The sequence below is a fragment of the Simochromis diagramma genome, unplaced genomic scaffold (assembly GCF_900408965.1).
Source record: "Simochromis diagramma unplaced genomic scaffold, fSimDia1.1 OVJJ01000596.1, whole genome shotgun sequence".
NCBI classification, from domain to species: domain Eukaryota; kingdom Metazoa; phylum Chordata; class Actinopteri; order Cichliformes; family Cichlidae; genus Simochromis; species Simochromis diagramma.
Window position 1 is genome coordinate 20457487 of NW_024387245.1, and position 16935 is coordinate 20474421.

A 16935-nucleotide genomic window follows, 5' to 3' on the forward strand; every position below is an offset into this window, starting at 1 on the left:
ACATTCATAACTTTATAAGATAATCTGCCTTCGATTTGTTGCAATTTGCATGGGTTGCACTGTACTATACTGTATGTTTGGCTATTTTAATGGAGCAACAATGAGCATAGACCTTCCTAATGGTTTCCCTTGTTTATTCTGAATGAGCAATCAATTTAACACCTTCACAAGTCAGAGGACAAAATAAAACACATTTAATTTCCATTTCCATGATGTAGTCATGTTTATGCTGGGTCTTGTACAGTTTCCTTCCATTTATAGGTGTTTATTTCCTTTATAAATGAATCTGAAACATGTTTTTGGGTTTTTATGTCCAGGTTCCAAGATCAGTGTGAGTTAAAGGGATTCAGTGTAGTGGTTAAGTTGTATAACATGTATGATTTAAAAAACATTAACTATTAAAAGTTCCAATGTGCTTTGGGCTTGAGTGTACTACAACAATCACTGGATTACTGAATACTTCAGACATCCTGAAAACCTGTTAACCGAGCCATTATTTCTGTTATAAGAGGACTTGGGCCTGGATCCCTGATAAACTCCCAGAGGATCCAAGGAATCAACAATAAAAGTGCTTTAAGAAAAAAAAAAAGGAGACAGAGAGGTTGAATCAGAAATAAAACAAAGGTTTAACAAGCTACACTTTCTGCCAAGAACTAAAATAAAAACTACAACAGCTCGTTTTTTTTAGTAGTAAGGAAAGGGTTACGTTATTAACCCTTTAAGACCTACCATAGAACCAAGTCCGCCAGAGCTTATATTATATTTTTACATGCTGTAGCGCCATTTTTGGGAGCATTTCAAGTTGCTGTACACCAATACAACCATTATAGCCCAAACTGTAATATATGTATGCATTAAGTGCATAGTAATTACATAAATTGCAAAAAATAACTACAAAAAAATTGAAAATCGTTTTGGTTTTTTTAACATATATTTCTAGTTAGAGAAATTTAAGAGGCTTATCCCTCAAAACTGTAAATACAAAAAAGTTGCACAAAATAGTTTCCCACCACAGGAAATTTATTTTGAGCGTCTTCATAGTTTTATTTTTGAAATTCACCAATTTTTACATACTGCAGGAAAAACGAAAATAAGTATTATAATGCAAATTTGCAAAAAAAATAGCATATGCATCAAAATAAACTATTTCCAGCAGTGCAATTTGAGTCCTAAGCATCCCAGAAACGACACAGAAAGTCATAAAGTCAAACATAACTTATAAAAACACCAGTATAGCCTTACAAGGCCCTGATGGGTTGTACTGGCTGTGGTTTAACAGCTACAGTTGCTAATATATTTATAATCATGGCTATTAGACAGTAGAACATTAGATTATTAGATATTATACTATAAATAGACTCATGCAAAATGGCTGAGTAGGGACTTCAGAACTTGCCAGAACAACCGCCCATTTCTTAGATTTCTTCTGAACCAAAGTTGTCCCGTGATAGTTGTCAGTACATTCAAAAGGAACTGTTTATAATTTACAACTTAAAATGACACCCACACTGCTGCCACAGTGTAACTTAGTTTAACACAGTTAACCGAAGCCGTCAGTCACTGAGATGTGCGTGTCAGTGCCTTGTGATGGCTCATAAGAGGCTCAATTACTCCCTTGGTTTCCGCCCCCAAACTGTCAAAAGGTTTGAGTTGAATTTGACAATCAGAATTCAGAATTCAACTTTGAGTGTGTTCCCTGCGACAGCATGTATAGCCAAAGCTCTCAATAAGCAGAAATTCTTATGGGTGTTGTGGCTGCTTTGTTCCCTTGCCTGTTAAGCTTCACAAACATTTGTTAAATTTGTGTGTGCATACTTATATTGTTGGAGTGGCAGTAAATACCTGCATACAGGAGTGTAACCTCTCAGCTACTATAGCCTCACCGACTCATGAGTTCCCCTCAGCACACAGAAGAGGCAGAGACTAGTTCATGCCATCACCAAACGTCTATTCAGATCTGCCAAACACACTCTGTGCAATGACACTTACCCGGTGGGTAAAGTCCACTCAACTTCACTACAATAACACAGGAACACAGACTTCTGTCCGCTGTGATTCCTTTGTCTCAAACGCCAAGTTCCAGCATCCAGCTGCAGAATAAGTAAGATACTAATCAATTACCATTTGTAACTGCATCAACTTAATGGGAAATACTCCACCTGCAGTCTCTAAACCACACTCCACTGCTACATGGAGTTACTATTTTTCTCCTGAGCTTGTTTTTAGGAGGCTTGTATAGTGCCATACATATTCCTGGCAATCAACTGGCAATTGGTCATAAAAGGAAAAGTGAGTGTTCCCCAATTAGCTGCCAGCAGTTGATGTGAAATTGGCTACAAAAGCCCAAGTCACAAAAACCTTGAGACCAGTCAGTAACTCCTTGGAAACCATCAGTCACTAGGGAAAAACGAGTAATCCCTGACTGGTTAGTGACTGGTAGATGGATATTGCGGTTGCAAGGTGAAATTGGTTGCAAACTGGTTTATGATGGTGGATTCAAAACCTCCTTACAATTCCTTTGGTTGCTAGCAGATCCTTATTGTTGCCTGTAATTTGCACTGAAGGTCCTGCATTGTCTGCAAACACTCACCAACTGCTTGCTAAGAAAAAGTGAAACTGTGAAGAGTGCAGTACAAACTGGAAATGAACATCAGTAGGCTTCAAAGTAAAAGTTGTGCCTTTTGAAATGTGTTGGTTTCAGCAGTAAGACATACATTTTACTTTGGAGGTCAATGTGCTCCATTTCTGATTTGGATTATACGAGTGTTTGCAGGCATGTTGGCTTCTTTCATGCAAACGAATGTTTGCAGGCAACCAACACAATCACAAGGATGTTTCCTTTTGGATTTCACACAGCACCAGTTAGCAATCTCCAGCAACCACTTGCCAACCAGTCAGGTAGTACAGATTTGACCGAAGACCAGCTAAAACAGGTGGCCAAAGGGTTGCTTACAGGCCTGTGTGACTGAGGACTAAGAGATATGCTTATATAATCATCCATACTCATTTTAGCCTTGCGTAAGTGAGGGCTACATCACCTCCAGAGTAAAATATCTAGCCCTTTAAATGCTTGACATTCTATCTCTCACTTTGTTCCTTTTGTCCGTCTCATATTTTGGATCCAACACGTCTTTTTCCAAAACCTTTATCAAAACCTGTTTGTTTTACTCTTGGATTAAGAAAACCAGTCTATGAGTGACCTTTCTGACATAAAGGAGTGTGTAGTAGGGATGTGGTTTGGAAGAGATGGATGTGGGACATCCATTAATCAACTCTCTCTTTTATGCAGTAGCATGCTGGAACTTGGAGACAATGACAATCTAGAGCTTCTTAGTGAAAACCTTAAGCAAAACAATTCCCTACACCACTGACATACTTCAATAGCCCAGAGAATATTATTGCTTGGTGCCAATGAAAGGAAGTTGTGAATGCTATTACCCAGGACAACATCAGATACTCATCTATCTTAGAACATGAACGGAAGACCCACAAAAACATGTTTCAGCATTTTAAAACTGGCAAGAGAGAAATATCCAGTTATGTGATCAGTGGTTTACTCTATTTTCTTGAATGAATTCAAGCCATACTTATATACTTACTCAGGTAACTGCCCCACAGTTCTGCTTTCTGCTGTCTTTTGTTTGACATAAAGATGAGAAGACTTAAAAATGCCTTCCTTAAGTTTATTAAGGGCAAGATTTTATGAGCACATAACTCCACTCTTTTCTGCAACCACTTGCCTGACACTCAGGAACAAGCAGAAGAAAACATTTTTGCTTCTTGGTAGTAAAAAAGCAGCTTTTTTTATGTTACACAATCTCTTTGGATGCTGAATTTATCAGCTCTCTCTCCATAAACAATCAGACTACTCCCATCCTTGCTTGTTATTCCTTCCATCAATCATTAAGAACCAGAGAGGGATTTGTGAATTTCATTAGGCTACAGCGCAGTCAGTGATTAAACAAATGATGGAGCATGTGACTCGATGAATGACATGGGTAAGAAATAAACAAATGAGTGAGACAAAGGAAACAATCTGCATGAGCAAACAGAGGGAGGAGAGAAAAGATCAAGGTTAGGATTAAGAACAGACTCTCGAGGAGGATTAGCAATTAAGTGCATACACACACACACACACACACACACACACACACACACACACACACACACACACACACACTTGTACTTCTCTGCTTGTGAGGACCCACTCTGTCCTTGGACGGACATTCATTTCTTAACACATAAATCCTTAACTACAAGCCGAATACAGTTCTGACCCATTTCCCCTGAACCTGAGCCCTTTGATGAAGTGAGGATCCAAGAAAATCTGTCCACTTTTCATATTTATTTTCAAAAAAATGTCTTTACTTTCCCACAAGGTTACCAAAAATGCCCTTGAGTTTAAAATACCAAAGATATAGCTTTCAAAACTGCTTCTAAAAAAGACCCACAGTTTAAAAAAAGGTATTTTTCAGATTTCCAAAACAGCTGTTGTCCAAGAACATCCCCACCTTGGAGAAATGTTATTTAATATTGAAATGTGACCTTAAAAGTCCAAAAATGCCCTTTAATTTCTAAATGTGGCCATTTAATAAAGCCTTGAATGAATAGCAGCACAGGACTGTTGCAACACTTTTGTAGGATAGAGGTGCTTGAAGAATGAAATTGTCCCATGGAGTTGTATCACACATTAGCTGTTGTTTAATCAGGACAATGTATGAATAGTGGAGGTACTAGTCTGGTGGATTTGCCTCTAGCTCCTCGGCATAATGAGTAGTTGCTCTTGCATGATTTACCTTGACCAAACTGCACAGAGTAATTCCACTAGTGAGAATGTGCCTTTGATAATGTCTGAGGTGCAAGTGTGAAAACGACTCGCGAATGTCATTCTTAAACCATAATCTGGTCCTCACAAAGAGAGAAATACAAGAGCACTCATGGCTAAATTATACATGTCTAATTTCCTGAAGTTTAAGCGTTAATTCAATCTTCCATGCATGTTTAGCTTTGAGCTGCACTGAAGAACCCCCCTCACCGGTTTGGAGGGGTTGTCCCCCCCGCCTCCCTCCTGGGTGTCTCGGGGGAGGTGTGTGCGTGAGGAATGGGAGCTACTTTCTTTCCTGACGTGTCCTGACTCAGCTATGTCCACCCCGCTGTCCTCACTGAGGGTTTGGCCACTGTCTGACAGCTGAGACAGGGTGCCACCTGAGGGGAAGCAGGCACACATTAAGTCAGGGAATCTAAACATAGCATGCATTTTTTTGACCTCTAAACCATTAAAATTCAAAGTGTGTATATAGCTCACTGAAGTAGAACATGGTATCAAATAAAGGGAAGTTTTTTAGGTAAAGATGTTATTAAGCAAAAAAACCTATTTTTTGATGTCTTTTGGAAAATCATCTTATTTGATGCCACATTAAAAGCTTGTTTAGATTAGTGATGTTTGCATACAGTATGAGTAATTTCCAATCTTCTGGGTATTTGCTCAATTAAGCTCATTAAGCCCAAGCAAACACATATTTAGAAAGATTATACACCGAACATTTTTCACCCTCCTTTATATCTGACACTGCATATTTAATAATAATTAGCAAATCTGAGAATTTGAACAGTATCAGTAAATGTGTTCAAACTTCAGCACGTTTAATTCTGTCAATTCTGTATCCAAAGCACAGTTTCATAACCTGCTGACCAGGATCCAACTGACTGAAAGGATTACAATTGCAGCAAACCGCCCATGTGAATGATGCATCAGTCGTTTAATTCATAGATGTTAGATTAGATCACACAGGGTTAGGAAATCCCAAGACATTAAATATTATCCCTAAATGCAAAGCACAATCTTTTAATTTGAGTTTGTCTGTAGTGCTTAAATTATCAGCTCCATGTATTGGAACCGATTAATTCGTGCAAATAATTTTTCATTTTATTTTGGAATATTTTATAGATAAATACCCAGTCACTTAAACTGAATTGTTAACAGATTAATTTTAAAACAAATCTGTAACCATATGTATCAAATTATTTTAAAAACAAACAAACTTCATCCTCGATTTATTTAATTGTTTGGTTCATAGACTGTATATAAAAGACTGCTCTCTTTCAGGTCTGAAAACTGAGAGGCTTTAAACCTGCATTCTCCCTAATGGTCAGCAGGGGGTAACTGCTTTGGGTGCGTTTCCCTGTGACCTGAGTAAACACTTTTTCAATGAAGGTATAGTCTCAAATGCCAGTTTAAATTCAGACTAAAGACGAAATGTTTATTTTAGTAAATCACGGTCTTCAACCACAAAGCTAAATATGACTGGGTAAAACAAATGATATCAAACCCCTCAGCTAGAAAAAAAAACTTCCTCATATTAAAAGGCAAAGTAAAAACTTTTGAAAAGCTTTGAGGATCATTTTTAGATTTGCATCTAACATAAGGTCAGTTTAGAATTTGTTTTTTTCACATGTACCTTTGTTTTATTTTCTTTTTGTTTTTAATGGTATCAAAAAGGCTAAGATTAAGGTTAAAAAAAAGAAGCGTGCATTGGTTTCTCATTCGGATCTATCTCTCAAAAACACCATAATGGAGACAGTGAAACACTTGACTTTAAAATAGGACCAAACGTAAAGATCACTTGGGCTGTTACCCATCTTTTCTATACAGCGCACGATTTTCAACATATCAGATCTGTAGCTCTGTATTTCATACCTCGAGCTTGGGGAAGTGGCCGCACCTCATTGACATCAGGTTCTGCGTTGGGCCTGTGAACCTCCACTGTAACAAACTGCTGTTTAGACCCAGGAGAGGAGGTGGGGGAGGATTTGGTCTTGGACGCTGGCTTAAGGGACAGAGAAGGGGGCGGAGGAGGGGCAGGGAGTGGAGGAGGAGGCGGAGGTGAAGGGGACGGGGCAGTGGGTTTAGTGCCTCTGCTGGGCGACTGCACCCTGGGGAAAGGGCCAATGTTGTGCTGAGTGACTGTGGACAACTGAGCGGATGTTGTTTTCTGTTTCTTGGCCAATGCAGAGGGCTCTCTCTTTCTGATAGCTGCGTATTCTTGAGACGGGTCCCTCTGGCGTTCTCGTTTGTGGTGTAAAGAGGGTGAGGCAGGAGCGTGTCCTGGCTCGTTGCCGTGGTTCTTAGAGGCTGTGGCTGTAAAGTACAAGCCTGAGTGTGAGGATTCGGAAGAGGGGCACTTGTTGAGCGGATCTCTTCTACTTGGGCCCCTCTGCACCCCTGGTGGGGGCGGAGGCTTGAAGGAGGGAGGGGACTCGGCTGTGGCGGACTGAACATCATCCTGAAGTGAGAGGATATATTCATCATCATTGATTAGGGGTGTAACAAAATATTGTAGCATAATGTGCTGTGATTAAAAACGTAACCATGTGATTGATGGAGCTGAAACTCGCAAATCAGATCAGTTCTGCGTCTGGAAAGGTTCAACTTTTGTCTGTAGTCATTAAACACCAGAGGATGCAGCGACACTGTCAAATGGGTCGTGCACCAATATTTTGAAATTAGTTTTTTAGACAATTTGACAGAAGAATTTTTATATGATCTGTTTATGTGTAAGTCTATAATATGCTGGGTCGGTCAGTGTACCTATATTTAGATTTATGGTGATATTATATGTAATTTAGTTTTTCTTTGTCAGGAGTTTGAGACTGCTGAAATGGACTTTCTTTTTCTGCTTATTGAAAAAAATTCACTACACACCTGAATGATTGGAAGGTCCCTTTAAAAAAAACAAACCAAAAACCTTTGTTGAACCAACTATGCATAACTCCTGCACAGTGTCTTGCTGACTGCCGAAATATTTATTGGATTATCATATTTTGGGCTTTTTTCAGTGTTGTTAAAATGTAATTTTCCCTCTCCCCCCTGGAGGAAATTGGTAAAGCTTTTGGTAAATTAGATTAAATTTTCAATCCATATTTATTCTGATAAATTGCTTGGGAAACTCACAAACTGTGAGAACAAAGTTATAATAGCAGTTAAACAAGGTGTATCCAAAATTATTATCCTTCCTTATATATTTTTTTCACCTTAAAAACATGGCCAGACAATGAGGTTAGCATATGTAGAAATAAACCCAGTGGCACAAGGCTGCATGCTTTAGTCCTAAAAGCTCAGTTTCCAATTACTTTTTCCCCCCAACATAGTTTTTTAATGGCTTTAATGTATACAGTTTCAGTGAAACTAATGAGCATTTTCAATTTTGCTAAACTGTTATAATTCTCATCACTTTTGCAACCTGCTTTTATGATTTGAAAGCAGTTAACGACAACCACACATTGATTTCTAAGCACCTATAATTTTACTCATGTATCCTTCATTCTGATATATTAGTAACACTCAGTGCATACATCAAAGTACAAATTTTAGTGTGAAAAAAAAAGAAAAATATATTTTTTTGTAGTTTTAAAGATTGTTTTTGAATGCTCTCCTTTGATTCTTGGGCAATGCTGAGAGTTCTCTCGCCAGGGACAGGAACGGGTGCTCACAAGTACTGTGTCCTGTTTGCAGAAACCAGGCGAGGGGCGACCAATCAAAGAAAGGTGCATTTAAACCAAGAGTAAACTTAAAGGGGCAGGATCTACACACTGTACTTCAGACAGTAGATTTTTGTTTAACTGCTTCTAGTGGAGTCCATCACTGAACAGAACATAATAGGTCCCCTTTAAGATGAGTTCGTATTGTTTTCTTGTCATTCACACCATTTTTTTTCACTCACTCCCTTGCATTCACATATTAGACACACAATCAACAACTCCCACCAGCTTCACCACCAATTCTTGTTGAATTGAAGTCATTTAACTTGGTGGTTTGATGCTGCTGGGATCCTGGGTTTACAGGTAAGAGTGCTCAAACAAAAACTCAACAGTGGAATGAACAACACTGTGTGACACGAGTGCTTTGCCAGCATGTGGAGCGAGACATAAAATGAGTGTAAAAAAATGGTTTAAAAAAACAAAAGGTATGATTTGAGCAGCAGGTAGCCTTGGGTGATAGCAGGCTGAAAGCTTTCTCCTTAACCTCACTCTTTTATCCTTCTGCAGACAATAAACAAACGAGCCCCCTGATATGTCTATAACTTTGGAAACTGGGGTTGCCATGGTATCTTTTTTAACACAATAGCGCAACAACATGGCTAGCTCAGGTAGGGAGCGAATTGGACAAATGGCACAAAGTGCTGAGTTTAATCTCTTCTTTCTACACTACAACAAAAAAGGACAGAGTGTGCACAGGCTCTTACTTTTACAAAGCTCTACCTCTGTTTCTTTTTGTTTTCGTGAAGTGCAAACACTTATCATCAGTATAAAATTCAAACCCTGCAGGTCACCATGTCTAAAGCATCTCTATCCAGCCTCCACACACAAACACACATCTTTTACTACCTGTTTTTCTCCCACACCTACTCACTGCTCCCTTGTGCAGTATCCATCTTTATCAGGCTAAAGCAGGGGCTATGCCTGCCTGTCTGCCAAGCTCACCAGAGAGATGTCGGTCAGCAGCATGTTCAGGCTCTCTGGGGGATCCTCCTCGTTACTCTCCACAACGCTGTCATTCTGGGAAAAGCAGGACAGAAGCAGAGGAAGAGGATCGGAAGATGGAAAGGTGAAAGAGAAAGAATGGGATGGTGAAAACGGAGACCAAAGACAGAAACAAGGGGTGTTTGAGTTTGATTCAAGTGAAAGTGAGAAAGCTTCTGAACAGATGTTAAACACAGATGTCTATTTATCCCAAAACAAAGCCTAACTGGGCTTGGTGAATGTTCCTCATCTCCTAGAAAAGGGAAAGACGTCATTTCTGTTCGCATTTGCTTGCCAGTCTCAGAGGATGGCAAGCAAATAGGACACGCACATACACAACCACACTCACTGCATAATGTCTTCTTTCATAAGCAAAACACACATGCTGCGAAATCGATAAAGAACCATCAGCTCAGTTCAAAGCAGGATTTGCAGGCTCAGTCCCACTGGCGTGGTAGAGAGGAGGTAATTTGCAGAAGATCTGTGAGCGATTCCAGAGCAGAGGAACTGAGTTCAGAGAATTGCTGCCCTTCATTTAACTCTGACACTAAACCAAAACAAAAGCCCCATCAATTTGGCTTAATTACCCCTCCTTGCCGCATGTGGAGCACTTACGGCCAATTTATTTATCATAAGAGTCAATCGACTTTCTACGCGGAGAGATGCAATTTTACACTGTAAGCAGTCAGAGCCTGCTGCATTCGTATGTACAGTTTGTATGATTATGCTTAGCCACAGTTACAATCCACAGCAGAAACATTACAGTAGGTACAAATGCAGGAAATACTGGGATGTTTGTCGCCTGGGAAGACTGCTGATTCTCCAGTTTTAAAACCTAAGCAGTTATGCAAGTTATACCATTCGTGCTGGTGTAATGTCTGCAACCCACTGCTTTATATGTTGATATTCCTGATCATCTCTTCCCTCTTGACAAACTGCGAGCCAATATTGGTACTACATGCAATCTCAGTCTTAAAATCTTGCATTTTCATTACATTAAATTGAAAGGCTACACACTGCTCCCTGATCAATAGGGATGTAATGGTCAATGTCATAATACTGTGATAGCAAAAGTATCAATGGCGTTGAGAAATGTGACACTATAAAACAATATGTTTAACAGGCAAAAGACTAGTAGTCTGAATTCAGCCTAAGTGAAGTAAGGCAAAAGAAAGTGAGATCTACAGAAACCTAATGAATCCCCCCATCATCCTGCTGCACTCCTGCAGAACAGTGAAAATGGCAGATGCTGGTGTTTTGAGGGCACAGATGTAGGAGAGAGATGGTTATGGAACTGTCTGCAGTCGACATCGCAGATGCTCATGACATCAAGACTGTGTATCAGCTTTTATAAAGTCTCTCATGCACACATGATATAATGGAGCATTGCACAGTGCGATGAGGACTCAAAGACCAACACGTAAGTAATGTTGTACTGAAAGACTTTGCAGAGTGATACCAAGGGGAACAAGAAGAGTTTGTAAGAGACAAACCTGGTCCTGTTTTAATTGTTCATTGTCCAGGTGTACAGCCAGTAGGTCGTTTTACTTTTACTGGAGGTTGTTGTTTCAAATTGACTTGACTTCTTTGTTTCTTATGTTTGCCATCTTTCATAACATGAATGATATTATATGGAAGGTGGTACTAGCTAGCCAAATCTCTTAAAAGGAATGTAAAGACACAGCACCTTGTCCAGTGGTGTGTCTGAAACCTGCTATCTAGCAACATCACACACTAATTTTGTTTTGTCATGATCACAGGTGTATACAGGTCAGTAGTAGGAAATACTTTTAGTGCCTGGTGTAGCTCACTGTCCTCATAAGTGTCAACTTGATGGAGCAGAGAGAAAAACAGGAAAAGCCATGCTGGAATTGGAAAAGTTGCTGCTTAAGTTTGTATAATAGCAATTTGCATATACTCCAGAATGTTATGACGAGTGATCAGATGAATTGCATAGTCCTTCTTTGCCATGAAAATTAACTTAATCCCAAAAAACCTTTCCACTGCATTCCATTGCTGTCATCAAAGGACCTGCTGAGATCATTTCAGTAATCGTCTTGTTAACTCAGGTGAGAATTTTGACGAGCACAAGGCTGGGGATCATTATGTCAGGCTGATTGGGTTAGAATAGCACACCTGACATGTTAAAAGGAGGGTGATGCTTGAAATCATTGTTCTTCCACTGTTAACCATGGTGACCTGCAAAGAAATGCGTGCAGCCATCATTGCGTTGCATAAAAATGGCTTTACAGGCAAGGATATCGTGGCTACTAAGATTGCACCTAAATCAACAATTTATAGGATCATCAAGAACTTCAAGGAAAGAGGTTCAATTTTTGTTAAGAAGGCTTCAGGGCGTCCAAAAAAGTCCAGCAAGTGCCAGGATCGTCTCCTAAAGAGGATTCAGCTGCTCCGGATCGGAGTGCCACAAGTGCAGAGCTTGCTCGGCAATGGCAGCAGGCAGGTGTGAGCGCATCTGCACACACAGTGAGGCGAAGACTGTTGGAAGATGGCCTGGTGTCAAGAAGGGCAGCAAAGAAGCCACTTCTCTCCAAAAAAACCATCAGGGACAGATTGATCTTCTGCAGAAAGTATGGTGAATGGACTGCTGAGGACTGGGGCAAAGTCATATTCTCCGATGAAGCCTCTTTCCGATTGTTTGGGGAATCTGGAAAAAGGCTTGTCCGGAGAAGAAAAGGTGAGCGTGACCATCAGTCGTGTGTCATGCCAACAGTAAAGCATCCTGAGACCGTTCACGTGTGGGGTTGCTTCTCATCCAAGGGAGTGGGCTCACTCACAATTTTGCCCAAAAACACAGCCATGAATAAAGAATGGTACCAAAACACCCTCCAACAGCAACTTCTTCCAACAATCCAACAACAGTTTGGTGAAGAACAATGCATTTTCCAGCACGATGGAGCAAAAGTGATAACTAAGTGGCTCGGGGAACAAAACGTTGATATTTTGGGTCCATGGCCTGGAAACTCCCCAGACTTTAATCCCATTGAGAACTTGTGGTCAATCCTCAAGAGGTGGGTGGACAAACAAAAACCCACTAATTCTGACAAACTCCAAGAAGTGATTATGGCAGAATGGGTTGCTATCAGTCAGTATTTGGCCCAGGAGTTGATTGAGAGCATGCCCAGTCGAATTGCAGAGGTCCTGAAAAAGAAGGGCCAACACTGCAAATACTGACTCTTTGCATAAATGTCATGTAATTGTCGATAAAAGCCTTTGAAACGTATGAAGTGCTTGTTATTATATTTCACTACATCACAGAAACAACTGAGACAAAGATCTAACAGCAGTTTAGCAGCAAACTTTGTGAAAACTAATATTTGTGTCATTCTCAAAACTTTTGGCCACGACTGTAGTTGCGGTGACCAGCTGGTTGAGGTTGAGGGTGTGACACACTAAGAGTATATTCATTAACACACAGATGGCTTGGGATCAGATGGTAAATAAAGTTTTGTTTTCTTCTACACTTCAGCTGTTACACGCAAATTCCAAGTTCGTCTGGAGAAAGAGTTTGTGACAAAACAGCTCTATCTATACTGCCACACTGTTTTCACAGAGAGAAACCTGCACTTATACTATATTACTTTCTGATTATGTGTCCTTATTTTTGAGCCCCCTAATTGCACTGCTCTCGGTAGAATGTTGGTCATTAATGAAATAAACTAACGCTTTCCTTTTGTTTATAAATTTATAATTTATAAATCTAACCCATGGATTCAGCCCAGTCTTTGGCTGAGAGAGTCCACCTGATGTGTGGATTCTGTGCAGCCCCATTAGAGATTTATCACAGATAATCAAAGTATTGTGGAATACAGATTGCATGTAAGTGCCAACTTAACCTTGTTCAATCGAAAACTGAAAGACTGGAGTGTTTTCTTCTGACTTCCCAGACTGAAGAAATGACTTGAAAAGCAGCTTCCAGATGAACAGAATCAGCTTTCTGGCCGTGGTCTCCAACCATTGTTTTCCTTAGTGTGACTGTAGCCTACGGCAGCGTGTTTTTTTTTCTATTAGGAATTTACAACATCCTGTATAATGTGTAACAATGATCAACTGTGCACAGCACCTATTTTCATTCCCAGCCAGATGATGCCCCTACATTGTTCAGCTCTTACCATAATCAAGCTTTTATTGTGTAGCCTAAATCTAGCATGATGTTCTATCTTCAAAAGGAAACATTATACAGTCTGGTCCTGTCCATCCACAAATCCATGTTTTTGCAACTTATTCAGGTCCAAGTTGGTGGAGCAAGACTCTAAGCAGACATACCAGGACCCCATCTCTCCCCAGCCAGCTTCCTAAGCTCTAATGTGTAAATAGGAGGCAGGATGTCCTGCTTGTATCCACAAACCAATGGTAATATTTTAATGTTTAAAATGTAAATAATGTTTAGTTAGAGTGTTCAGACTAGGTCCACGAGGTTTGCGTGAGGGTAAGGGTGGGGGTTTGGCATTTAGTTGTAGGGTAGAAATTAAGAAGTCAATGAGTATCCACACTATTATAAAAACATATGAGCATCAGAGGGTGTGCATTTGTATTCACTTGAGTATACCATGCTTTGACTCTAGTTCAGAAATCTACTGTTTTTATTCTCCCAAACCCACCCAGTCACCCATGGGCCCAAAACAGCACCAAAAGACACACACATAGATGCAAGGTAAGAATGCAGACCACCACGCACACACCCAGTATCTGTCACACATGTAAATGTTGCTTCTCAGAGGGGAAAGTATAAAGGCAGGCAAAACCCATCCTGGGCATCTGAATGAGAAGGACTGTTTGGTGAATAAATCTGCAGACAGTCGACAGCTTATCTCCGCTGTCAGCTTAGAAACTGTGTGTATGTGTGTGCAGGTTTGCGTGTTCGTGCGTGCAACCACTTATCTTTATCCAGCCAAAGACCAAGATGCTGACACACTCACTACATGCTTACATATTTGTGTTTGAGTTGCTGGCATCTGTAGTGGGATCTACTGTAAATTGAACTGTGCAAAAAGCTTCCTGGTAAACTAGAGCTGTGATTAAAATTATGCAGACAGGCTCATTGTCCCTTATCACAAGTACATTGTGATCAATAACAAGGATAAAATCAAGGAATCTGGTATATTCCATTGCAGGGTGTCTCAGAATGGCTAAATCCAAAGTTTTAGTCTTTGCCCTAGAAAAGCAGCCTTTAACTACTTGGCAGGAACAGCAATTTCCCATGTGGAGCGGCTGCAGTATACTATAGAAAATATTAGGCTCATTAGGTTAGTGTCATATAATAAATGCAATGTAATGACCATTGTCATTGTTGCCTTTTGGTAATAACACTGCAGAGAAAAATGAGGGGATGTAATATTTGCTGAAAATTCTTAATAGAATTCCTTCAGAGGAAATAGACCTGGTGATAGTTTGTTGAACTTTTGTCTTAGTGACAGGAATCTCATTGAGACTGAAGCTGAGGGCAAAACAGCAACCGCCATTGGGTGGAAAATGAAGCCAGTGAGGACATGACAAAAACTATAGGAACTGACTCATATTTAAAGCCTCAAGTGGCAATTAGAAGAACTAAAAACTGTTAAAAAGAGTTATAAATATTCTGATTGTGAAGTTTATGGTTAATGCTAAGCACCATTACAGTCAAGCTCACTTTGAGTGACAAGTACGTGCATACGCAGGAAGATGTAGATTGGTGTAGCCACTGTGGGGTCACCCACCTGCACTTTAGTTTTGTGAGTTAGTGTTTCTGACTTTCTGAAACCAAAACTGAACATAATTAGACAAGCAGGTGATATTATAAACAGTATAAAAGTTGAATGGAGCCTCTGATTCTGAAAAGTAAAGTCAGCTATGACTGGCAAGTCATTAGCCAATAAACTCCAAAACAGGATTCTGAAACCAGTAGGTGACATCATGGCAGCTACGGCCATAATTTATACTGTCTGTGATTTAATTAATGCTACAAAGTTTGGCTGTCATGTAATTCTTTGAAAAATAGTTCAAAGGCACCAAAACCCACAAAAACAGTCAAGATGTCCAGTGAGACCTAGCAGCCAGCAATCAGGTACAGCGACCTGTGTGGGGACACGTGTGACACAGTCACTGTTTCATCCCCAGTGATTTCGCTCATTGGCGAAGTACATGTGATCAACACTAACATATACATTCAGAATCTTAACAACTGCCACATTTTACAAAATGAACTTTATGAACTTTAAACTGGTGGTTGGTCTTGTGATTGTAGTTATGGCAACCAACTGGTCCCCCAAAGGCTGAGTGTGCAACACCATCAGCCTCTGGGAAACTATTACTACTACTACTACTACTTTTCATTGCAAGGCAGTTGCTCTGGTTGCCCAGTGGGAGTCAACCAACCCTCAAAAACATGGTCTGACTAAGTGCAATCGCTCGAGTTACCAAGTACCTATATCGTTTTGCAGTTAAATCAGGATCCTGCAGCAACTATGTCACTACTGGTGGAGCAATTTTTGAATTTCTCTTTCAAATCAATGAGGCTCTGAAATTAGGTAGTTAATGTGAATTTCTGTGTGTGGCAACAGATTTGCTGACTTATTGCCATATAGTCATAGACTGCTCTAACTGTAACTGTAACAACAATTGTTTTGCCTATTGTGACTGTAGCATTAGCCAGCTTTAGTTGATAACTTATCACCTGTAACAGTTTACATATGGGACCTTGTGGCTCAATAATGCCAAGAAGTTGATGGCGAAATTGGGACATATCAGCTTAAAAATGTCAGTTGTGGATATATTCACATCCCACAAAACCATTTTATATAATATCCAGAGCAGTTGGCGCTTACACCCTTTTGACATTTCTGGTTCAAATTAAGGAAAGAAAGAAAAAGGCAAGAAGGAAGAAAAGCACTGCAAACCATTTAAAAACACCACAAACCAAGGTGAGAGTTGGAACGCATGCATGTCTGTCTGCCTACGGAGGAACTTAACTCGAGTGTGTATTCTGTATGTGTGGGTCTGTGATGGAAAGCATTCATCATTTTCAGCAGTAATTCCTACCTCCATAATATCTATCAGCCACAGCAGCCTCTCCTACAGAGGGAGAGAGGGAGGGAAGGTTTTTAGGGGTGAGATGGAAGTGAGGGGGTTATCAAGGTGGAAGAAAAACACAGCCTATCAAATATCAGCAAAAAGACTTTGTAATCTCAGAAGGTAGGAAGCGAAACATATCACTGTTCAGCCAACAAAGTCCACACCAGAAGAGTATCTATTCTGCAGTAGAAACTGTAATAATCCACGGAGATATATCACACTACCATCTCTGTCTTTCACACTAAGCCAAGAGACACAGAGGAGTGAGCAGACGGCCAAACAGGAAAGGAAGCAATTGCAATCCAAACAGTCAGACAGCAAGGCGAACTAGGAAAAAAGGAAATA

At 40.1% G+C, this 16935-nt stretch overlaps 1 protein-coding gene across 6 annotated transcripts in view; it reads right to left on the reverse strand.

The window, feature by feature from the left end:
- whrna (whirlin a) overlaps nt 1-16935 on the reverse strand; it is a 196697-nt gene that overhangs the window by 14742 nt on the left and 165020 nt on the right. For 2 of the 6 annotated variants that reach the window (XM_040053560.1, XM_040053558.1), the window contains exons 8-11: nt 16558-16590; nt 9481-9555; nt 6698-7283; nt 5036-5205 (exon numbers count right to left, since the gene is read on the reverse strand). In XM_040053560.1, coding sequence (XP_039909494.1) covers nt 5036-5205; nt 6698-7283; nt 9481-9555; nt 16558-16590 — 864 coding nt within the window. Of the gene's footprint in view, nt 1-1140; nt 4037-5035; nt 5206-6697; nt 7284-9480; nt 9556-16557; nt 16591-16935 lie in introns of those variants that run through there. The other 4 variants (XM_040053561.1, XM_040053559.1, XM_040053562.1 and 1 more) reach the window with 4 other exon arrangements.